The sequence below is a fragment of the Mobula birostris genome, chromosome 17, assembly GCF_030028105.1.
Source record: "Mobula birostris isolate sMobBir1 chromosome 17, sMobBir1.hap1, whole genome shotgun sequence".
NCBI classification, from domain to species: domain Eukaryota; kingdom Metazoa; phylum Chordata; class Chondrichthyes; order Myliobatiformes; family Myliobatidae; genus Mobula; species Mobula birostris.
Window position 1 is genome coordinate 70,622,495 of NC_092386.1, and position 26,098 is coordinate 70,648,592.

At 43.1% G+C, this 26,098-nt stretch overlaps 1 protein-coding gene across 2 annotated transcripts in view; it reads right to left on the bottom strand.

The window, feature by feature from the left end:
• leprotl1 (leptin receptor overlapping transcript like 1) overlaps nucleotides 1-8,983 on the bottom strand; it is a 36,805-nt gene extending 27,822 nt beyond the window's left edge. The window contains exons 1-2 of one of the 2 annotated variants that reach the window (XM_072281893.1): nucleotides 8,888-8,973; nucleotides 8,420-8,495 (exon numbers count right to left, since the gene is read on the bottom strand). In XM_072281893.1, the coding sequence (XP_072137994.1) occupies nucleotides 8,420-8,440 (21 nt within the window). In that variant the 5' untranslated portion in view covers nucleotides 8,441-8,495; nucleotides 8,888-8,973. Of the gene's footprint in view, nucleotides 1-8,419; nucleotides 8,496-8,887 lie in introns of both variants that reach the window. The other variant, XM_072281894.1, reaches the window with a different exon arrangement.
• Nucleotides 8,984-26,098: the final 17,115 nt, after the last annotated feature.

The window sequence follows — 26,098 nt, forward strand, 5'->3', positions numbered from 1 at the left end:
CTGAACAGGTGAGAAGACAGTTGAAACGTCTCAACCCAAGCAAGGCTGCAGGCCCAGATGGCGTCAGTACCAGGGTACTCAAAGCCTGTGCCCCTCAGCTGTGTGGAGTACTTCACCATGTCTTCAACCTGAGCCTGAGTCTCCAGAGGGTTCCTGTGCTGTGGAAGATGTCCTGTCTCATCCCTGTGCCGAAGATGCCACGCCCCAGTGGCCTCAATGACTACAGACCAGTGGCATTGACCTCCCACATCATGAAGACCCTGGAGAGACTTGTTCTGGAGCTGCTCCGGCCTATGGTCAGGCCACATGTAGATTCCCTCCAGTTCGCCTACCAGCCGCGACTAGGAGTTGAGGATGCCATCGTCTACCTGCTGAACCGTGTCTACGCCCACCTGGACAAGCCAGCGAGCACTGTGAGGGTCATGTTTTTTGACTTCTCCAGTGCGTTCAACACCATCCGCCCTGCTCTGCTGGGGGAGAAGCTGACAGCGATGCAGGTGGATGCTTCCCTGGTGTCATGGATTCTTGATTACCTGACTGGCAGACCACAGTACGTGTGCTTGCAACACTGGGTGTCCGACAGAGTGATCAGCAGCACTGGGGCGCCACAGGGGACTGTCTTGTCTCCCTTTCTCTTCACCATTTACACCTCGGACTTCAACTACTGCACAGAGTACTGTCATCTTCAGAAGTTTTCTGATGATTCTGCCATAGTTGGATGCATCAGCAAGGGAGATGAGGTTGAGTACAGGGCTACGGTAGGAAACTTTGTCACATGGTGTGAGCAGAATTATCTGCAGTTTAATGTGAAAAAGACTAAAGAGCTGGTGGTAGACCTGAGGGGGTCAGTGTGGACATGGTGGAGGATTACAAATACCTGGGGATACGAATTGACAATAAACTGGGCTGGTCAAAGAACACTGAGGCTGTCTACAAGAAGGGTCAGAGCTCTCTCTATTTCCTGAGGAGACTGAGGTCCTTTAACATCTGTCGGACGATGCTGAGAATGTTCTACGAGTCTGTGGTGGCCAGTGCGATCATGTTTGCTGTTGTGTGCTGGGGCAGCAGGCTGAGGGTAGCAGACACCAACAGCATCAACAAACTCATTGGTAAGGCCAGTGATGTTGTGGGGATGGAACTGGACTCTCTGATAGTGGTGTCTGAAAAGAGGATGCTGTCTAAGTTGCATACCATCTTGGTCAATGTCTCCCATCCACTACATAATGGACGGGTTGGGCACAGGAGTACATTCAGCCAGAGACTCATCCCACCGAGATGTAACACTGAGCATCATAGGAAGTCATTCCTGCCTGTGGCCATCAAACTTGGAGGGACAGACACCCTGAGCCAATAGGCAGGTCCTGGACTTATTTCCTGGCATAATTTACATATGATTATTTAATTATTTATGATTTCGCTTTTTACTGTTTAACTGTTCTTTATAGTCATTATTTTATATTTAGAAATTTTTAATTACATTATTCTTGAAAGCATCTTTGCTTGCCTAAGATTTTTGCAAAGTACTGTACATTCTAATTAGAAAGGTAGCAAGAGAAGCACATTACAGTGAAAGTAGTTTGCATAATAAAAGGATCAAATATGTGCCATGGGACAGTTAAATTAACAAATACAGCAAGAGAAATAATGGAGGAGAAGAGAATTGTCCATATGCCTGATACCAAACTTTCAAAACAAGCTCCCTAAGCAGCAAGAAATTTGCAGGACTTTGTCAACTCAAAATTAAGGTGAAGTATCTGGGGAGGCAGTGAGCTTCACATGACAGAGCACAAAGAGGAAGTGAGTCATTGCTAGCCTGAAGGGCTGCCTAAAAGCTTATTAAAAATAAACGCCTGCCTGTGATTCAGGTAATCTTCTCCGTAAATTCCTATTGCTTATATGAAAACACTTCTAATCTGTTTTACTTGGGGAGCTCAACATTCACGGATATTCATTATTCAGGAGGGATAGACATGAAAGAAAAGGAGGTGGGGTAGCATTGCTGGTTAGAGAGGAGATTAACGCAATAGAAAGGAAGGACATTAGCCGGGAGGATGTGGAGTCGATATGGGTAGAGCTGCGTAACACTAAGGGGCAGAAAACGCTGGTGGGAGTTGTGAACAGGCCACCTAACAGTAGTAGTGAGGTTGGGGATGGTATTAAACAGGAAATTAGAAATGTGTGCAATAAAGGAACAGCAGTTATAATGGGTGACTTCAATCTACATATAGATTGGGTGAACCAAATTGGTAAGGGTGCTGAGGAAGAGGATTTCTTGGAATGTATGCGGAATGGTTTTTTGAACCAACATGTCGAGGAACCAACTAGAGAGCAGGCTATTCTAGACTGGGTATTGAGCAATGAGGAAGGGTTAATTAGCAATCTTGTCGTGAGAGACCCCTTGGGCAAGAGTGACCACAATATGGTGGAATTCTTCATTAAGATGGAGAGTGGCATAGTTAACTCAGAAACAAAGATTCTGAATTTTAAAAAGGGTAACTTTGAAGGTATGGAGACGTGAGTTAGCTAAGATAGACTGGCAAATGACACTTAAAGAGTTGACAGTGGATGTGCAATGGCAAGCATTTAAAGATCGCATGGATGAACTACAACAATTGTTCATCCCAGTTTGGCAAAAGAATAAATCACGAAAGGTAGTGTACCCGTGGCTAACAAGGGAAATTAGGGATAATATCAATTCCAAAGAAGAAGCATACAAATTAGCCAGAAAAAGTAGCTCACCTGAGGACTGGGAGGAATTCAGAGTCCAGCAGAGGACGACAAAGTGCTTAATTAGGGAGGGGTAAAAAGATTATGAGAGAAAACTGGCAGGAAACATAAAAACTGACTGTAAAAGCTTTTATAGATATGTGAAAAGAAAAAGATTGGTTAAGACAAATGTAGGTCCCCTACAGACAGAAACAGGTGAATTGATTATGGGGAGCAAGGACATGGCAGACCAATTGAATAACTACTTTGTTTCTGTCTTCACTAAGGAGGACATAAATAATCTTCCAGAAATAGTAGGGGACAGAGGGTCCAGTGAGATGGAGGAACTGAGAGAAATACATGTTAGGAGGGAAGTGGTGTTAGGTAAATTGAAGGGATTAAAGGCAGATAAATCCCCAGGCCCAGATGGTCTGCATCCCAGAGTGCTTAAGGAAGTAGCCCAAGAAATAGTGGATGCATTAGTGATGATTTTTCAAAACTCTTTAGATTCTGGACTAGTTCCTGAGGATTGGAGGATGGCTAATGTAACCCCACTTTTTAAAAAGGGAGGGAGAGAGAAACCGGGGAATTATTGTCAGCCTAACATCAGTGGTGGGGAAAATGCTAGAGTCAGTTATCAAAGATGTGATAACAGCACACTTGGAAAGCGGTGAAATGATCGGACAAAGTCAGCATGGATTTGTGAAAGGAAAATCATGTCTGACGAATCTCATAGAATTTTTTGAGGATGTAACTAGTAGAGTGGATAGGGGAGAACCAGTGGATGTGGTATATTTGGATTTTCAAAAGGCTTTTGACAAGGTCCCACACAGGAGATTAGTGTGCAAACTTAAAGCACACGGTATTGGGGGTAAGGTATTGGTGTGGGTGGAGAGTTGGTTAGCAGACAGGAAGCAAAGAGTGGGAATAAACGGGACCTTTTCAGAATGGCAGGCAGTGACTAGTGGGGTACCGCAAGGCTCAGTGCTGGGAACCCAGTTGTTTACAATATACATTAATGACTTGGATGAGGGAATTAAATGCAGCATCTTCAAGTTTGCGGATGACACGAAGCTGGGTGGCAGTGTTAGCTGTGAGGAGGATGCTAAGAGGATGCAGGGTGACTTGGATAGGTTGGGTGAGTGGGCAAATTCATGGCAGATGCAATTTAATGTGGATAAATGTGAAGTTATCCACTTTGGTGGCAAAAATAGGAAAACAGATTATTATCTGAATGGTGGCCGATTAGGAAAAGGGGAGGTGCAACGAGACCTGGGTGTCATTATACACCAGTCATTGAAAGTGGGCATGCAGGTACAGCAGGTGGTGAAAAAGGCGAATGGTATGCTGGCATTTATAGCGAGAGAATTCGAGTACAGGAGCAGGGAGGTACTACTGCAGTTGTACAAGGCCTTGGTGAGACCACACCTGGAGTATTGTGTGCAGTTTTGGTCCCCTAATCTGAGGAAGGACATCCTTGCCATAGAGGGAGTACAAAGAAGGTTCACCAGATTGATTCCTGGGATGGCAGGACTTTCATATGAAGAAAGACTGGATGAACTGGGCTTGTACTCGTTGGAATTTAGAAGATTGAGGGGGGATCTGATTGAAACGTAAGATCCTAAAGGGATTGGACAGGCTAGATGCAGGAAGATTGTTCCCGATGTTGGGGAAGTCCAGAACGAGGGGCCACAGTTTGAGGATAGAGGGGAAGCCTTTTAGGACCGAGATTAGGAAAAACTTCTTCACACAGAGAGTGGTGAATCTGTGGAATTCTCTGCCACAGGAAACAGTTGAGGCCAGTTCATTGGCTATATTTAAGAGGGAGTTAGATATGGCCCTTGTGGCTACAGGGGTCAGGGGGTATGGAGGGAAGGCTGGGGCGGGGTTCTGAGTTGGATGATCAGCCATGATCATAATAAATGGTGGTGCAGGCTCGAAGGGCCGAATGGCCTACTCCTGCACCTATTTTCTATGTTTCTATGTTTCTAAACACCTTACTAAAATCCATATACAGTACACCACATCCACTGCTCTACCTTCAATGTGTTTTGTTACATCCTCAAAGCATTTAACCAGGCTCATGATTAGATCAGGTAGACCACAGTACGTGTGCTCGCAACACTGTGTGTCCGACAGAGTGATCAGCAGCACTGGGGCTCCACAGGGGACTGTCTTGTCTCCTTTTCTCTTCACCATTTACACATCAGACTTCAACTACTGCACAGAGTCTTGTCATCTTCAGAAGCTTTCGGATGACTCTGCCAAAGTTGGATACATCAGCAAGGGAGATGAGGCCGAGTACAGGGCTACAGTAGGAAACTTTGTCACATGGTGTGAGCAGAATTATCTGCAGCTTAATGTGAAAAACACTAAGGAGCTGGTGGTAGACCTGAGGAGAGCTAAGGTACCGGTGACCCTTGTTTCCATCCAGGGGGTCAGTGTAGACATGTGGAAGATTACAAATACCTGGGGATACGAATTTACAATAAACTGGACTGGTCAAAGAACACTGAGGCTGTCTACAAGAAGGGACAAAGCCATCACTATTTCCTGAGGAGACTGAGGTCCTTTAATATCTGCTGGATGATGCTGAGGATGTTCTACGAGTCTGTGGTGGCCAGTGCTATCATGTTTGCTGTTGTGTGCTGGGGCAGCAGGCTGAGGGTAGCAGACACCAACAGAATCAACAAACTCATTCGTAAGGCCAGTGATGTTGTGGGGATGGAACTGGACTCTCTCACGGTGGTGTCTGAAAAGAGGATGCTGTCTAAATTGCATGCCATCTTGGTCAATGCCTTCCATCCACTACATAATGTACTGGGTAGGCACAGGAGTACATTCAGCCAGAGACTCATTCCACCGAGATGCAACACAGAGCATCATAGGAAGTCATTCCTGCCTGTGGCCATCAAACTTTACAACTCCTCCCTTGGAGGGTCAGACACCCTGAGCCAATGGGCTGGTCCTGGACTTATTTCATAACCTACTGGCATAATTTACATATTACTATTTAACTATTTATGGTTCTATTACTATTTATTATTTATGGTGAAACTATAATGAAAACCAATTACCCCCGGGATCAATAAAGTATGACTATGAGGCATTACCTGCCCTTCAAAGTCATGATGAGTATCCCTAATCAGACTGTGTTTCTCCAAACGTTCATAAATCCTGCCTCAAAGAATCTTCTCCATTAGTTTGCCCACCATTGATGTAAGTCTCTCTGGTCTAATTCCCAGGGCTATCCCTAGTCCCTGTCTTGATCAAAGGAGTAACACTTGCCACATCTGGTGCTACTTCTGTGGCCAGTGACGATGCAAAGATCATTGCCAAAGGCACAGCAATCTCTTCTCTTGCTTTCCATAGTAACCATGGCATGTATCCCATCTGAACCCAGGGAAATATCAATCCTGATGTTTTTAAAAGTTCCAGCACAGCCTCTTTCTTAACATTGTCACATTCTAGCGTATCAACCTGTTTTATGTTGTCTTCACAGATGTTAAGGTCCTCTCACTGGGGAATAGTGAAGCAATGTATTCATTATGAACTTTCTCTGTGATCTAGGGGACCAGAGGGTATGGAGGGCTATGATCCAGTTGCTGGTTGATGGGACCAGACAAAGTAACAGCTTGGCACATCCGAGATAGGCTGAAGGGTCTATTCCTGTGCTGTAATGCTCTATGACTTTATGCTGACTTCTTCCTTACTGCCATTATGCCTCTGGCATTTAGAGCAACAATGAAGGTCCTCCACCTCGGGCGGTGCTCAGGGTTTCCGTCATCATGTCAGTAGCCTCCTATCCATTTGATCTACTGTCAGCCATGCAGGTCCCGGGTGGAGTCACACTCAGATGTAGAGGAATTCTTCATTGCTCTTTCAGTATCAATTTTGTTTTACCAGTTAGGGTTGTTAGCCCTGAGCTGAACCCCCGAACCTGGAGGACCAGTGGACCAATGTTAGTCTGGCCTGTAACCTTTGACCTGTTTGCCATCGATGATACTACCAAGAGCCAAAGCCAAAGCTCTGACTCCAGCCAACTTAGCTCTCCAGGTCATTGAGGCACACAAGCCTCCAAACCCAACAACAAGGCTGTGGGCTTCTTAGAGGCTTTGCTGTCTGATCCATTGAGTCTGTCCAGCAGTTCGTGTTTTTACCCCAGATTCCATCATTTCCAGTCTCATGTATCTCAATATTAAACTAAGGTTGCAGCCCATTTCCCCTGCTACTAGTCCTTATGGTGGCACTAGTGACTGCTATGTCCCCCGTGCCAGTCAACTTACGATGTTCCTAGCCAGATGCCACAGTCTCCAATTGGATGCCCTACATACAATTCCCTTTGGAGTTGTTTCTGACTGAGGTGTAGTTTTCTTATTTCATAAACTGGAACCTAAAACAAATTAAACACGCCATGGTGCAGTTCCACTTACCCATTCTAGTTACGGATTAAAATTCAACCTGCTGTTTCCTGTGGCCCTACTGCCCATTCAATGATCTGTTTCCCGCATCGTTTATGCTAGCTCAGTCCTGTGCCTCTTCAGTTTTTCCTCTCAGATTCCATCATTTGGTGGAAACAAGTTCATGTTACTGATATCTTGAATTGGTCTGCAGGTTGCCAGGAAAGCCAAATTGGCTTTCTCAGCTGAGTTCTATCCTTTTTCCTGAGTGCTACTGAGTGATAGCCAGAGGACTGCTGACAATGGCTTCTCTTCCTGCCCCAGTAACCAGAAGTCCCCAAAAGATCTACCACTGGGCTCCATCCTGACATGGTTCATATTTTATTTGAACTGGCATCTTTTTTTAAAATTTTAAGTCCTTTCCCAATCTGGCAGCTTTCCATTTGTTCAGGCTTAATGGTATCAACTCAAATCCCCAAACTATCCTCTCGGTTTTTTTTTTGCATTTAGTCTGCACTCTATGTTGACTGAAGTCCAGCTGGAAATCACCTCTAAACTCGGAGGTTTGTTTCTATCTCCAGTATCCAGTTGGGTACATCTGAGGGGAACAGGACATGCACGGTCACTGCTCCACAGGCAGCACCCTCCCACAGCCCTACTTTCAATGATCCTCTCAGCCCTTTTACACAACAAGTCTATACCATGCCTACCAATAAGTACTATCATTTCAAAACGGCCACAGGGAACAGGGAATGCAGCAGCTTATCTCACTTAGTCCCTGTGATTTCTTCCAGTCCCCTCCCACCCGAACTAGTGTTGTAACTCAATTACACTCCACACCATCACAGCAATCAAACAAAAATAAGGGATCCTGCCAGGTAAACAGGCAAAAAATACAGATACTAGGGATCATCAGGCATTCCTAACAGCTGTCTCAAATCACTACGTGAGCATTCAGCAAAAATTCACACTACAAACTAGGATTACGATAAATGATGCTGGAAGGCACAAAATTTATCAAGGGCCATGGGAAGAGAATGAAAGTATGGTGTGGAGAAAATTCTACTTCATATCTGTGCAAGTTTAAAGATCCAGATCATCTATTCCTGCTTCCAGTTTCTATGTGTCTATGAGAAGATGGGCACTAAGCACTGAATCAAGTGTTACCTAATAACCTAGATTTTTTTTTAACTCTACAGTCGTGTTTCTATCTCCTACTTCAAGAATTTTATGAAAAATTAATTCAACTAAAAGTAGCCGAATGGACAAGACTCTCTTAGAATTAAGGCTTAAACGTGGTACTCATTGTTTACTTGTACTCCGGAAGGGCACATCCAAGCATCAGAAACATCAGTCCAATGGCTCCACCAAATGACAGGCTGATCAAAGCTGGAAGATGCAAAGTGACAAAATACAAATAAACAAACCACAGAAGCTAGCATGTATATTAGCAATAACCACCCACACTGACTACGATTCCTTTTGATCTACAAATGCTCATTCTAATCTACATGTGCAATTTCGACTATCTGTAAACGTTTTTTATATAGCTTCTAACAAACTAAGTTTATTACCGAAATGACGGGGGCAAAAAGCAGGTTTAGATTCATTTCACGCCTGCAGATGGTGAACCTGGAGAATGCGGGGATGCAGGGCAGGGAAGCTGTGAGGCGTGAGGAGCGAACGGCCTGAGACGGGGTTGACATCACTCAGAGGAGGTAGTAACGAGATAGAAGGCTTCATTTTGTGTTTGCCTGGGTCATTAATCCCAATGCACTCACCTTTAATCCCTGCCATGGCCACAACAAATAAGTTCCACTTCCAGGTTAGTGGTCACCCCTCGGTTGTTGCCCCCTTCAAGCCTACGTCACATCCGAGCCCCGCCTCCTCGGGCGGTGACGTAGCCGAGTAGTCAGCCGATAGTTACTCTGTTCTTCGAACGTGGGGGGAGGAGAAACTTCAGTGGATTGGAAAAGGCTTTTATCCATTTTTGTTTACCACCTTGTTGGGCTGTAGCAGTGTAAAGTATTACTATTGCGTCTTCCCGTGTCTTTATAGACGATCCAACTGTAAAGTTAAGCGGACCGACTCTAGAGCAGTGCAGCAACCGGTCCATCATGTCTGCCTGCATATGGTTCGTTTATGTCTGTCCTGTCCTATTCAATGTCTGTCTAAATTCCTCTTGACATTGCTGTTCTTTCTGATCCCTTCATCACTCAGCAACGCGTTTCGGGCACCTACCTCTGTCTAATTAAGAACTTGAATCACACATCCTTATGAAGCAGCAGAGAGTAGTAGACTCTGCCCGATATATATCACGGGCACATTTATCCCCCCGTCTGGTAGCATCCACAGGAATGCACATTGAGTTTATTGTCATGCACAAGTACAGGTTGTGGACGGGTACAGTTAAAAACGTGCAGCAGCATTATGCAGAGTCCACAACATATTTAAAAATAAATTATACACGTTTACATTTAGAACTGAAAAGAAATACAGTAAGGTCCATTCTATTCAAAGTGGTTACACCGGTGTTGATAAACTGCAGTGATCAGGGTTTTGTACCAAATGGATGATGGGACGGAGCTGTGCTTGAACTTGGTGGTGTGGGACTGCAGGCTTCTGTACTTTCTGCCTAATGGTAGCAGTGACAGGGTTACCTCTTCAGGATACACTGCTTTCCACTTTCTCTGCACCAATCCCAACCTTACCATTAAACTTCAGACAAAGGGAGTTCTGTACACTGACCCCTACCTTTCTGAGGCCAGGTGACAACTCTGAGACACCTCCTCATACCTACCTGTCGGGAAGAATACCACTCCAGACCATCAGAAAACTGTCTGCGACACCATCACTGGCCTCACTCACTGTTGAGAACTCCCAAACTCATTGTTCTCTTACCCCACTTTGGTCGCTTCTGCTTCCTACCCAAGATCCACAAACCAGGCTGCCCAGGTAGGCCTATTGTCTCTGCCTGCTCCTGCCCTACTGAACCCGTGTCCTCTTATTGTGGTTCCATTCTATCCCCCTTGACTTGGTCCCTACCCATCTACATCCGTGACATTTCTCATGTCCTCTATTCAGTAGCTTTCAATTCCCTGGTCCTGTCTGCCTCATCTTCACCATGGATGTTCAGTCCTCGTACACTTTTATCTCCCATCAGAAAGGCCTCAAAGTTCTTTGCTTCTTTCTTGACAAAAGAGCCGACCAATCTCCCTCCACCACCTTCCTCAATCTGGCAGAACTTGTTTCCCTGAACAAAGTTTCCTTTGGTTCTTCCCACTTTCTCCAAACCAAGGGGTAGCCATGGGCACTCACGTGGACCCAAACTAGACCTGTCTCTTTGTTGGCTCTGTAGAACAGTCTATGTTCAAACCCTTCCCTGGTTATACTCCCCACTCTTCCTCCACTACATTGACGACTACATTAACACTATTTCATGCACCCATGCTGAGCCTGTCAACTTTATCAATTTCGCCTCTAACTTCCATCCTGCCCTTAAGTTCAGTTGGTCTGTCTCTGACACCTTCCTGACCTTTTTTCAATCTCTCTGTCTCCATCTTTGGAGGTAAACTGTCAACCTACATCTTTTATAAACTTAATTATTCCCATAGTTATCTCCCTTCCCACCCTCCCTTCTGTAAAATGCTCTTCCCTTTTCTCAGTTCCTTCACCTCCACTGCAACTGTTCCCGGGACATGGCTTTCCATTCTGGGAGATCAGGGATGCCTTCCTTCTTCAGAGAATTGGGTTTATCTTCCTCCACTACTGACGCTGCCTCACCCGCATCTCCTCCATTTCCCGTATATCCATATTCACTCCATCTTGTCCTTACCTACCACCTCATCAGTCTCTGCACCCAACACATTATCCTCTACAAATTCCACCACCATCTCAAAAGGGATCCTACCCCCAACCCCGCTTTCCACAGGGATCACTCCCTCCATGATTCGCTTGTGCATTCATCTCTCCCCACTAACCTCCCTCCCGGCATTTATCCCTGCAAGCAGCCTAAGTGCGGCACCTGCCCATTCACAGCCTCCCTCACTTCCATTCAGGGCCCCAAACAGTCCTCCCAGGTGAGGCAACGCTTCACCTGCAAATCTGCTGGTGTCACCTATTGGTCCCGATGCAGTCTCTTCTATATTGGTAAGACCTGTTGTAAATTGAAGGACAGCCTCATCGAGCACCTCCACATCAGCTGGCACATGCAGGACTTCCCAGTGGCCAAAAATTTTAATTCGGATTTCCATTCCTGTTCTGGCATGTTGCTCCATGGTTTCCTTTTGTGCCACGATGAGACCACCCACAGAGTGAAGCAGCAACACCTTATATTCCGTCTGGTTACCCTCCAACATGATGGCATGCATATTGCTGTCTCCTGGTGAACAAATTTCTCCACCCCCCCCCCAACTTCCTCTGTTCTCCACTGACCTTTCACTTCTCACCTGCCTATTACTTCCTGGGTCTCCTCCTTTCCTTCATCCACTCTCCTCTTCTATCAGATTCTTACTTCTCCAGCCCTTGCTCTTTCCCACCCATCTGGCTTCATCTATCACCTTCCAACAAGCTTCTTTCTCCTTCCCCTATCCTTTAATTCTGGCATTCCCCCTTCCTTTTCAGTCTTGGTGAAGAGTCCTGGCTCGAAACGTCGACTCTTGACTCTTTTCCATAAATGCTGCCTGACTTCCAGCATTTTGTGTGTGTTGCATGACGTAAGGCTGATTTATACTTCTGCGTAGGGTCTACATCATAGCCTACACAAGTGGCCTACGCCGTTGTGAGCACTTATACTTGTGTGTTGGTGTGTCTGCGTTGCTCTGCAATTCACTGCCAAAACGCTAGCTGGCGGTGGGGTTTCTATGCCACTGTGTTGAGTTTCTTTGTGTACTTCAAACAATGGTGACTGAAACTGAGCGCATCATGTTGGATGTTACTTTTATTGAAATCACTGCAACGCAGAAAAGAGAGAAAACGTCGGAGGAGATGGTGTGTACGACCATTGTATGGATTAAGGCAAAAGGAGGGTGAATTTTCTGTGCTTCTCCGGCCACTGAGAAAGACATAGACGAGGAAATGCATTTCAAATATTTTCAAATTAGCCAGAGAAAGTGGCTCACCTGAGGACTGGGAGAAATTCAGAGTTCAGCAGAGGAGGACAAAGGGCTTAATTAGGAAGGGGAAAAAAGATTATGAGAGAAAACTGGCAGGGAACATAAAAACTGACTGTAAAAGCTTTTATAGATATGTAAAAAGGAAAAGACTGGTAAAGACAAATGTAGGTCCCCTACAGACAGAAACAGGTGAATTGATTATGGGGAACAAGGACATGGCAGACCAATTGAATAATTACTTTGGTTCTGTCTTCACTAAGGAGGACATAAATAATCTTCCAGAAATAGTAGGGGACAGAGAGTCCAGTGAGATGGAGGAACTGAGGGAAATTCATGTTAGTAGGGAAGTGGTGTTAGGTAAATTGAAGGGATTGAAGGCAGATAAATCCCCAGGGCCAGATGGTCTGCATCCCAGAGTGCTTAAGGAAGTAGCCCAAGAAATAGTGGATGCATTAGTGATAATTTTTCAAAACTCATTAGATTCTGGACTAGTTCCTGAGGATTGGAGGGTGGCTAATGTAACTCCACTTTTTAAAAAAGGAGGGAGACAGAAACCGGGGAATTATAGACCGGTTAGCCTAACGTCGGTGGTGGGGAAACTGCTGGAGTCAGTTATCAAGGATGTGATAACAGCACATTTGGAAAGCAGTGAAATAATCGGACAAAGTCAGCATGGATTTGTGAAAGGAAAATCATGAAAGACGAATCTTATAGAATTTTTTGAGGATGTAACTAGTAGAGTGGATAGGGGAGAACCAGTGGATGTAGTATATTTGGATTTTCAGAAGGCTTTTGACAAGGTCCCACACAGGAGATTAGTGTGCAAACTTAAAGCACACGGTATTGGGGGTAAGGTATTGGTGTGGGTGGAGAGTTGGTTAGCAGACAGGAAGCAAAGAGTGGGAATAAACGGGACCTTTTCAGAATGGCAGGCGGTGACTAGTGGGGTACCGCAAGGCTCAGTGCTGGGACCCCAGTTGTTTACAATATATATTAATGACTTGGATGAGGGAATTAAATGCAGCATCTCCAAGTTTGCGGATGACACGAAGCTGGGTGGCAGTGTTAGCTGTGAGGAGGATGCTAAGAGGATGCAGGGTGACTTGGATAGGTTGGGTGAGTGGGCAAATTCATGGCAGATGCAATTTAATGTGGATAAATGTGAAGTTATCCACTTTGGTGGCAAAAATAGGAAAACAGATTATTATCTGAATGGTGGCCGATTAGGAAAAGGGGAGGTGCAACGAGACCTGGGTGTCATTATACACCAGTCATTGAAAGTGGGCATGCAGGTACAGCAGGTGGTGAAAAAGGCGAATGGTATGCTGGCATTTATAGCGAGAGGATTCGAGTACAGGAGCAGGGAGGTACTACTGCAGTTGTACAAGGCCTTGGTGAGACCACACCTGGAGTATTGTGTGCAGTTTTGGTCCCCTAATCTGAGGAAGGACATCCTTGCCATAGAGGGAGTACAAAGAAGGTTCACCAGATTGATTCCTGGGATGGCAGGACTTTCATATGAAGAAAGACTGGATGAACTGGGCTTGTACTCGTTGGAATTTAGAAGATTGAGGGGGGATCTGATTGAAACGTATAAGATCCTAAAGGGATTGGACAGGCTAGATGCAGGAAGATTGTTCCCGATGTTGGGGAAGTCCAGAACGAGGGGCCACAGTTTGAGGATAGAGGGGAAGCCTTTTTGGACCGAGATTAGGAAAAACTTCTTCACACAGAGAGTGGTGAATCTGTGGAATTCTCTGCCACAGGAAACAGTTGAGGCCAGTTCATTGGCTATATTTAAGAGGGAGTTAGATATGGCCCTTGTGGCTACAGGGGTCAGGGGGTATGGAGGGAAGGCTGGGGCGGGGTTCTGAGTTGGATGATCAGCCATGATCATAATAAATGGCGGTGCAGGCTCGAAGGGCCGAATGGCCTACTCCTGCACCTATTTTCTATGTTTCTATGAATGTCGGCAGATAGATTTGACGATTTGGTCCATTTTCCAATTCACGTTCAACTCACATTCTTCTTCACTCTTCTCTCTCAATTCGAAAATGGTGGAAATGCGATGCTACCAAGCGGACCAATCACAGTTGTTGCGGTCTGCGTCGCCGCAACGCATAGTTACATTTTTGGGGAGGTGCGCATCAGGCTACAGCATAGGGTATGCGACTGCGCCGTACCTACAGCGTAGATTCGATGCAGAAGTATAAATTGGCCTTTAACTCAGATAACAAGGATGTTGCGGAAAAGGTATTACTCGGATACGAAGGGAGATCGCTTTTGAAAGTATTATAACATGATATGTATCATGGAGAGCTCAACCTCTTAAAGCAGAGTTCTGAGACTCAGCCTGAGTACACAGACTTTTCTCATTATATAGACATAGTGTATGTTATCAAAAGCTTCCAAGCATGTTTGTGAAATACAGCATGCAAGCTGATAACTCCTTTGCTCAATAATCATGTCTTAGCACAGTACAGAAAAAGGTATAATTAGGTTATTTCCTTATCTATTCGAGGGCTACTTTGGCATTAAAAGAAGTATACATTTCAATTTTACTCAAAAGCACTGACTGCAAACCTGAAGGAAACATCTGAACTTAACTCCCCACATGATTCTGAGTTCTTTTTGACTTGTTTTATGAGTGAGCTCTTCAAGATAAAAAAGTTCATTTCTCAGTGCTTACAGTGCATTGACATTAAAAGAAGTATTCATTTCAATTTCACTCAAAAGTACTCAGTGCAAACCTGATGGAAACATCTGCACATAACTTGCCAAATGATTCTGGGTTCCTTCAGACTTGTTCTATCACTGAGCTCTCAAGATAAAAAAGTTGGTTTCTCAGGGCATATTGTGCATTGACATCAAAAGTATACATTTCAATTTTACTCAAAAGTATGGACTGCAAACCTGATGAAAACATCTGAACTTAACTCCCCACTTGATTCTAAGGTGTTTGAGACCTGTTTTATCAATGAGTTCTTCAAGATAAAGTAGTTGATTTCTCAGTGCATATAGTGCTTTGACATTAAAATAAGTACTCCTTTCAATTTTACTCACAAGTACTTGCTGCAAACGAGATGGAAGTGTCTGAACTTAACAGCCCATATGATTCTGAGTAGTTTTTGACTGGTTTCAGCACTGAGCTCTTCAAGATAAAATGGTTGATTTCTCAGTGCCTACATTGCTTTGGCATTAAAAGAAGTATACATTTCAATTTTACTCAAAAGTACTAAATGCAAACTTGATGAAAACATCTTAACAGAACTCCCCTTATGATTCTGAGTGGTTTGAGACCTGTTACATCACTTAGTTCTTCAAGATAACGAAGTTGATTTCTCAGTGCTTATAGTGCATTGGCATTAAAAGAAGTATACATTTCAATTTCACTCAAAATTACTGAATGCAAACCTTATGGAAACATCTTAAGATAACTCCCCACATGATTCTGAGCTCTCTGAGACCTGTTATATCACTTAGCTATTCAAGATAAAAAAGTTGATTTCTCAGTGCATACAGTGCTTTGGCATTAAAAGAAGTATACATTTCAAATTTACTCAAAGGTACTGAGTGCAAACCTGATGGAAACATCTCAACTTAACTTCCCATATGACTCTGTGCTGTTTTTGACCTGTTTAATCACTGAGCTCTTCAAGATAAAAAAGTTGATTTCTCAGTGCATATAGTCCATTGACATTAAAATAAGTATACATTTCAATTTTACACTGAGGTACTTAATCCAAACCTGATGGAAACATCTGAACTGAACTCCGCACATCATTCTGAGTTGTTTTTGAGCTCACTTATCACTGTCCTCTTCAACATAAAAAAGTTGATGTCTCTGTGCATACGCTGCATTGACATTAAACGAAGTATACATTTCATTTTTACTCAAAAGTACTGAGTGCAAACCTGATGGAAACATCTCACCTTAACTCCCCATATTATTCTGAGTTGTTTGAGACTTGTTTTATCACTGAGCAATTCAAGATAAAAAAGATATTTTCTCAGGGCATACAGTGCATTGACATTAACAGAAGTATACATTTCAATTTTATTCAACAGTATTGACTGCAAACCTGATGGAAACATCTGAACTTAACTCCCCACATGATTCTGAGTTGTTTTTGACTTGCTTGAGCACTGAGCTCTTCTAGATAAAAAAAGTTGATTTCTCAGTGCATACAGTCCATTCACATTAAAATAAGTATACATTTCAATTTTACTTAAAAGTACAGACTGCAATCCTAATGAAAACATCTGAACTTAACTCCCCACTTGACTCTGAGCTGTTTGAGACCTGTTTTATCACCGAGCTCTTCAAGATAAAAAAAAGTTCATTTCTCAGTGCATACAGTCCATTGACATTAAAATAAGTATACATTTCAATTTTACACAGAGGTACTTAATCTACACCTGATGGAAACATCTGAACCTAACTCTCCATAGGATTCTGAGTTGTGTGAGACCAGTTTTGTCACTGAGCTCTTGAAGATAAGAAAGTTGATTTCTCAGTGCATGCAGTGCTTTGACATTAAAAGAAGTATAGCTTTCAATTTTATTCAACAGTACTGACTGCAAACCTGATGGAAATATCTGAATTTAACTCCCCACATGATTCTGAGTTGTTTTTGACTTGTTTTATCACTGAGTTCTGCAAGATAAAAAAGTTGATTTCACAGTGCATACAGTGCTTTGGCATTAAAAGAAGTATACATTTCAATTTTACTCAAAAGTACTAAATGCAAACCTTATGGAACCATCTTATCATAACTCCTCTCATGATCCTGAGTTGTCTGAGACCTGTTATATCACTTAGGTATTAAAGATAAAAAAAGTTGATTTCTCTGTGCATCCAGTGCTTTGGCACTAAAAGAAGTATACATTTCAGTTTTACTCAAAAGTACTGAATGCAAAACTGATGGAAACATCTTAAAATAACTCCCCATATGATTCTGAGTGGTTTGAGACCTGTTATATCACTTGGCTGTTCAAGGTAAAAAAGTTGATTTCTCAGTGCATACAATGCCTTGACATAAAAAGAAGTATACATTTCAATTTTATTCAAAAGTACTGAGTGTAAACCTCATGGAAACATCTGCACATAACTCCCCAAATGATACTGTGTTGTTTGAGCCCTGTGCTATCACTGAGCGCTTTAAGATAAAAAAACTTGATTTCTCAGTACCTATAGAGCTTTAAGATTAAAAGAAGCATACAATACAGTTTCACTCATAGGTACTTGCTGCAAACCAGATAGTTGCATCTGAACTTCACTCCCTACATGATTCTGAGTTGTTTTTGACTTGTTTTATGACTGAGCTCTTCAAGATAAAAAAAATTGATTTCTCTGTGCATGCAGGGCATTGACATTATAAGAAGTATACATTTCAATTTTACTCAAAGGTCCTGGCTGCAAACCTGATGGAAACATCTGAACTTAACTTTCCACATGATTCTGATCTGTTTCAGACCTGTTTTATCACTGAGCTCTTCAGGATAAGAAAGTTGATTTCTCTGTGCGTACAGTGCTTTGACATTAAAAGAAGTACACCTTTCGATTTTACTCAAAGGTACTGACTGCAAACCTGAGGGAAACATTTTAACAGAACTCCCCTTATGATTCTGAGTGGTTTGAGACCTGTTACATCACTTAGTTCTTCAAGATAACGAAGTTGATTTCTCAGTGCTTACAGTGCATTGGCATTAAAAGAAGTACATATTTCAATTTTACTCAAAATTACTGAATGCAAACTTTATGAAAACTTCTTAACATAACTCCGCACATGATGCTGAGCTCTCTGAGACCTGTTATATCACTTAGTTCTTCAAGATAAAAAGTTGATTTCTCAGTGCATACAGTGCTTTGGCATTAAAAGAAGTGTACATTTCAATTTTACTCAAAAGTACTGAATGCAAACCTGATAGTAATATCTTAACATAACTCCCCAAATGATTCTGAGCTGTTTAAGACCTGTTACTTCACTTAGCTCTTCAAGATAAAAAAAGTTGATTTCTCAGTGTATACAGTGCATTGACATTAAACCAAGTATATATTTCAATCTTTCTCAAAAGTACTGACAGCAAACCTGTTGGAAACATCTCAACTTAACTCCCCATCTGATTGTGAGTAGTTTTTGACATGTTTTATCACTGAGCTCTTCAAGATAAAAAAGTTGATTTCTCAGTGCATAGAGTGCACTGCCCATATAAGAAGGATACATTTCAATTTAACTCAAAACTGCTGACTGCAAACCTAATGGAAACATCTTAACATAACTCCCCATATGATTCTGAGTTGTCAGAGAGCTATTATATCACTTAGCTATTCAAGATAAAAAAAAGTTGATTTCTAAGTGCATACAGTGCTTTGGCATTAAAGGAAATATATATTTCAATTTTACTCAAAGATACTGACTGCAAACCTGATGGAAACATGTTAACATAACGTCCCACATGATTGTGAGATGTTTCACACCTGTTATATCACTTAGGTATTCAAGATAAAAAAGTTGATTTCTAAGTGCATACAGTGCTTTGGCATTAAAAGAAGTATGTATTTCAATTTTACTCAATAGTACTGAATGCTAACCTGATGGAAACATCTTTAAATAACTCCGCATATGATTCTGTTTAAGACCTGTTACATCACTCAGCTCTTAAAGATAAAGAAGTTGCTATCTCAGTGCATACAGTGCATTGGCTTTGAAAGAAGTATACATTTCAATCTTACTCAAAGGTAGTGACTGCAAACCTGATGGAAACATCTTAAAATAACTCCTAAGATGATTCTGAGATGTTTGACACTCAGCTATTCAAGATAAAAAAGTTGATTTCTCAGTGCAAACAGTGCTTTGGCATTAAAGGAAATATATATTTCAAATTTACTCAATAGAACTGAATGCAAATCTCATGGAAACATCTTAACATAACTCCCCACATGATTCTGTGTTGTCTGAGAGCTGTTATATCACTTCGCTATTCAAGATAAAAAAGTTGATTTCTCAGTGCATAAGGTGCTTTGGCATTGAAAGAAGAATACATTTCAATTTTACTCAAAGGTACTGACTGCAAACCTGATGGAAACATCTTAATATAACTCCCCACATGATTCTGAGTTGTCTGAGAACTGTTATATCACTTCGCTATTCAAGATAAAAAAGTTGATTTCTCACTGCATACAGTGCATTGGCATTGAAAGAAGTATACATTTCAATTTTCCTCAAAGGTACTGACTGCAAACCTGATGGAAACATCTTAACATAACTCCCCATATGATTCTGGGTTCTTTAAGACCTGTGTAGCCCCCCGGCCAACCTCAGGGTCGCTTGGCTCGCTGTCGTCTAGAGAAACAACCTATGCCCTGCTAAACTGGGTAATAGTTTGTGTGGATGCTGTGTGAGGTACCCCACCCCGCCCAAATGACAGACAATACACCAGATGCAATTAAAAGATATACAGTTTATAGATATTACTGGAACTATATAATTAAAAGAGAATAAAATATAGAAGGAAAATAAAAGGCGCCACACTTATCAAAGTTCAATCTCTTCGTGCACAAAAAAACCGTTGGAGCTCAAGGACCTTCTTCTTCACCCTGCGACCCCCTCGGACCACCTCGACCAGCCGCCTGGGACCAACAACGGTGGTCAACCAGACGCTCCACACGAATCCGTCCCCATCTCCTCCCCGTTAGTGGACTCACAGCACCTGGTCCATCCTCTGTCTCGCTCTCCCGTCTTCTGCCCCCAAAACCCCGCACATACAGTATCTTCAAATACACCAAAACCATAACAACTATCCCAATTGGTTAATAGCACCCTCTTATCTTTATTCTAAAATAAAACAAACTGTTAGCGCAAACTCTCTTCAGTGTTAAAGCACAACAAAGCCGCATTCCCCAGATTAACATAACAAAGACACCATTTTAATTAGCCTCCGCAGTAACATAAAAATCGAAACCCCCTTACACTCTCCCCCCACCAAATAAAGTCATGTCCTCATGACTTCTAAATAACTCGTCACCCAGTCCTACAGACACACAACACACACATACACAGAAACACACAGTGACAGTGCTCCCCAAACAGAGGACCTTACTCCTGTCCCATGGGCGCTACATAGGCCAACCTATCTGGGAGCTTCTTAACCCTCTGAGACCTCCGTACCCCCTCACCTAAACCCAAAAGGCTCAGACACTACTAGGGATACCTCGGGCCTGCTTGCCAACTCCTCTCTCACCACTACAGCTCGGAGCCCCCAGTCCCGTGTCCAGGGCCCCGCCTCTCCTCCTTCCCAATCCTGCCGCAACTCAGACTGCCCACAGCTAGCCCTCCCCACTACACCTGACTCAGTGGGAGAAGGGCCAAAGGTCTCTTCCTCAATCACGGGGAAGTTAGCGAAAGGCAGCATGTTCCACATGTGCAGCACATCATCCTTCGAACCAGTATCCTTCCTCATTCCCTCAATCAGTAGCTGCTGTTTGAGTTTCTCCAAACTGAAACATTTAGCCCGGTCTACCCCTTCAGCCTCCTGCAGTCGAGACGTCAGCTTCTTCGGGGACTCCTTCAACTCTCGCCACAGCCTCAGCAGTTCTGACTCAGGGTTCCTGGCCATCTCAATCTGGGACGCAGTTACTCCACCAGCTTCTTCCTCCCTGACCTGAAAAGCAGCAGTTAAAGGATGTTCAGCCTCTGGTTGTTTCTTCCTGAGGGCGTCCTCCAAGTCAACGTTCAGTTTTTCCACTTCATTTAAACTCGCGATAGTTATCTTCAGGTTCCTTTCAAGTGTCCGCCTCCCTTTTCCGAGATCTGTCCTCCATTTCTTTACCTCCTCGGGAGTGTAGTCAAACTCCCCTCCCTGGGCTCTCGGTTTTCTGTTGACCTTAGTCAGAACACTTCCATGATCTTCCCCAACTTGCAAGTCTTCCAATCTGTCCTGAATCGATGTCTTGAGTTTCTGCTGATCCCTTCGAAGGCGGGTCATTGTTTCTTCTCGCTGGATTAATTCATCAGTATATGACCGCAATGCGGTGCAAATCCCCTCTCTTCCCTGTGTCTCATTCAGATTGACGACCTGGGTTTCCATCCCCCGGTCCACCACCATCTGTCCCAACACCAGGAAGTTCAATTGGTATGTCGGGTCATTTTCCTCACATTGCACCAAACTCCTCCGGCCAAAAACACCTCCACATTTGACACTTCGCTTCGGTCGCCCGGGCTCAGCCACTCGCCTCGCCTCATAGTCCCCCCAGGCGAATCCAAGCTCTAGGCGGTCATCCACATACGTCAAAACTCCACACACCTTCACTTACCCCATGGTTTTCCTCATGCCCTGCGGGAAGGATGCAGGGGCTCCGGATATGCCCTCGGGCATCTTTTCGGATCGGAAGAATCCTAGGGAACTAGTAAAGGCCATCTTCAGCTCAACAGCCGCACTCCTCAGGATCTGGCAACATCCACCCCTCAGATGCAGCACATTAAACCACATCGCATAATCCACATGCTGCCTTCATCTTCCACGCTGCCAGGGTCCAGTTGCCGCGACCTCTCTCTCACTGAGGTGTCTTCAGCAGTCAACTCCCCTCCCTCGTGGTAGTTCGGAGCATCTACTAAGAGGGTCTCACCCTCAGCTACTTTCCCCAAGCCGTACCACCGCTGGGTCTCGTTTAAATTCAGTACCAGCTCAAGGCTGCTACACACGTCTCAGAAGCAACTCGACACGCTGGGTGCCCAGAAAATGCCTCCATGAACTCCAGGGTCATTAACCAATCATCGTCTTCTGGATAACTACTGCCACTAGTACCCAAAGTCTCCGGTGCCCTTGTGGTTGTCAAGGATAAATGCTTCAGACACCGGTTGTAAAACGAACTGTATAACAACTTGATCTGTGCCCCGGGGTCAAGGATAGCTTTAGCATCGCTTCCTTCTATTCATAACGACACCCTGGGGCGTGGTTCCTCTAAGCCTTCAGGAATAGGGTCTTTTCCTTGTGGAAGTTCAGTGGTACATTGTTGGGAACGTGCTTCCCCAGAAACCCCAAGCCTTTCCCCCACTGGGTCTCCACTAAGTTTCTCAACACCTCTCTGATCAGCTGAACAACTGATCCCCTGAAATGATCTCCCTGGCACTGCAAGCAATTTAGCCGCCCTCCTCGCCAGAGAAGACACACTGAAAACTTTCCCCCCTCTTTCAAGTAACTGACAGCTGTCACTACGGTGTAAGTGAACTTGACAGCTCTAACATTGTCACCAGCCCGCCTACTCAAACTTTCAACCAATCCCTGTCGCTCTCCCTCAACCGAGCACTGCCACTCATCTAACAACTGAGAGATCTGCTCCGCCCACGTCTCGCAAGTCGCTGCCCCTCTTGTGGTGGGCACTATCCCAAGTGCCAGGTGGAGCCTGCCAGAGCTAGAACATTTATTTGCAGACTCTACCTCCAAATCAGACCACTCTTTCCTCTCTCTGCCAACTGCATGGACAGCCCCGAGTGCCACCTCCTACTCGTCAATGCCAGCCTGAACTCGAACAAAGACTGCACCCACAACGCGTACAGCAATAAACAGCAAATAACCCACAGAGACACACATTACAGATTTAAACAGGGCACCCACACAGCATACCAACAGACTCAAGCATCCCGGACGAAGCCCCCACAATGTAGCCCCCCTGGCCACCCTCAGGGTCGCTCGGCTCGCTGTTGTCTAGGGAAACAACCTCAGCCCCGCCAAACTGGGTAATAGTTTGTGTGGATGCTGTGTGAGGTACCCCACCCCGCCCAAATAACAGACAATACACCAGATGCAATTAAAAGGTATACAGTTTATAGATATTACTGAAACTATATAATTAAAAGAGAATAAAATATAAAAGGAAAATAAAAGGCGCCACACTTAACAAAGTTCAATCTCTTCGTGCACAAAAAAACCGTTGGAGCTCAAAGACCTTCTTCTTCACCCTGCGACCCCCTCAGACCACCTCGACCGGCCGCCTGGGACCAACAATGGCGGTCGACCAGACGCTCCACACGAATCCGTCTCTGTCTCCTTGCCGAATGTCCCGCTCGGGGTCCGACCCCATTAGCGGACTCACAGCACCTGGTCCATCCTCTGTCTCGCTCTCCCGCCTTCTGCCCCCAAAACCCCGCACATACAGTATCTTCAAGTACACCAAAACCATAACAACTATCCCAATTGGTTAATAGCACTCTCTTATCATTATTTTAAAGTAAAACAAGCTGTTAGCGCAAACTCTCTTCAACGTTAAAGCACAACAAAGCCGCATTCCCCAGATTAACATAACAAAGACGCCATTTTAATTAGCCTCCGCAGTAACATAAAAATCGAAACCCCCTTACACCTGTTACATTACTCAGCTCTTCAAGATAAAAAAGTTGATTTCTCAGTGCCTACAGAGCATTAGCATTAAAAGAAGTATACAGTTCAATTTTACTCAAACGTATTAACTACAAACCTGACGAAAACATCTTAACATAACTCCCCACATGATTCTAAGATGTTTGACACCTGTTATATCATTCAGCTATTCAAGATAAAGAAGTTGATTTCTCAGTGCATCCAGTGCTTTGGCATTAAAGAAAACATATATTTCACTTTTAACTCAATAGCACTGAATGCAAACCTCATGGAAACATCTTAACATAATTCCCCACATGATTCTGAGATGTTTGACACCTGTTATATCACTTAGCTATTGAAGATAAAAAAGTTGATTTCTCACTGCATACAGTGCTTTGGCATTGAAAGAAGTATGTATTTCAATTTTACTCATTAGTACTGAATGCAAACCTGATGGAATCATCTTAATATAACTCCCCACATGATTCTGAGTTGTCTGAGAGCTGTTATATCACTTAGCTACTCAAGATAAAAAAAGTTGATTTCTCACTGCATACATCCATTTGGCATTGAAAGAAGTATACATTTCAATTTTCCTCAAATGTACTGACTGCAAACCTGATGGAAACATCTTAACATAACTCCCCACATGATTCTGAGATGTTTGACACCTGTTATATCATTCAGCTATTCAAGATAAAGAGGTTGATTTCTCAGTGCATGCAGTGATTTGGCGTTGAAAGAAGAATACATTTCAATTTTACTCAAAGGTACTGTTTGCAAACCTGATGGAAACATCTTAACATAACTCACCACATGATCCTCAGATGTTTGACACATGTTATATGACTTAGCTATTCAAGATAAAAAAATTGATTTCTCAGTGCATAAAAGGGCATTGGCATTAAAAGTACACATTTCAATTTGACTCTAAAGTACTGAATGCAAACCTTATGGAAACATCTTACTATAACTCCCCACATGATTCTGAGTTGTCTGAGAGCTGTTATATCACTCAGATCTTCCAGACAAAAAAAGTTGATATATCAGTGCATACAGTGCATTGGCATTGAAAGAAGAATGCATTTCAATTTTACTCAAAGGTCCTGACTGCGACACTGATGGAAACATCTTAACATCACTCCCCACATGATTCTGAGATGCTTCACACCTGTTATCTCACTCAGCTATTCGAGATAAAAAAGTTAGTTCCTCACTGCATACAGCGCTTTGGTATTAAAAGTATATATTTCAATTTTACTCTAAAGTGCTGAATGCAAACCTTATGGAAACATCTTAATACAATTCCCCACATGATTCCTAGCTGTCTGAGACCTGTTGCATCACTGAGCTCTTCAAGATAAAAAAGTTGATATCTCAGTGCATACAGTGCTTTGGCATTGAAAGAAGTATACATTTCAATGTTACTCAAAGGTACTGATGGCAAACCTGACGGAAACATTGAAACATAACTTCCTAAGATGTTTGACAACTGTTATATCACCCAGCTATTCAAGAGAAAAAAGTTGATTTCTCAGTGCATACGGTCTTTCGGCATTAAAAGAAGTATTTCAATTTTACTCAATATTACTGAATGCAAACCTGATGTAAACATCATAACATCACTCCCACATAATTCTCAGATGTTTGACACCTGTTATCTCGCTCAGCTATCCAAGAAAAAAAAGTTGACTTCTCAGTGCATACAGGGCTTTGACATTTGAAGTTACATCACTCAGGTATTCAAGATAAAAAAGTTGATTTCTCAGTGCATACAGTGGTTTGGCATTGAAAGAATTATACATTTCAATTTTACACAAAGGTACTGACTGCAAACCTTATGGAGACATCTTAATATAACTCTCCACATGATCCTGAGATGTTTGACAGTTGATATATCATTCAGCTATTCAAGACAAAACAGTTCATTCCTCAGTGCATGAAGCGTTTTGGAACTAAAAGTATATATTTCAATTTTACTCTAAATTTCTGAATGCAAACCTTATGGAAACATCTTAACATAACTCCCCACATGATCCTGAGATGTTTGACACCGGTTATATCACTCAGGTATTCAAGATAAAAAAGTTGATTTCTCAGTGCATACTCTGCTTTGGAGTTGAAAGAAGTATACATTTCAATCATACTCAAAGGTGCTGACAGCAAACCATATGGAGACATCTTAATATAACTCTCCACCTGATACTGAATGTTTGAAAGCTGTTATATCACTCAGCTATTCAAGACAAAAAAGTTGATTTCTTAGTGCATGCAATGCTTTGGCACTAAAAGTATATATTTCAATTTTACTCTGAAGTACTGAATGCAAACCTTATGGAAACATGTTAACAACACTCCCCACATGATCCTGAGATGTTTGACACCTGTTACATCACTCAGGTATTCAAGATAAAAAAGTTGATTTCTCAGTGCATACAGTGGTTTGGCATTGAAAGAAGTATACATTTCACATTTACACAAAGGTACTGACTGCAAACCTTATGCATATATCTTAAT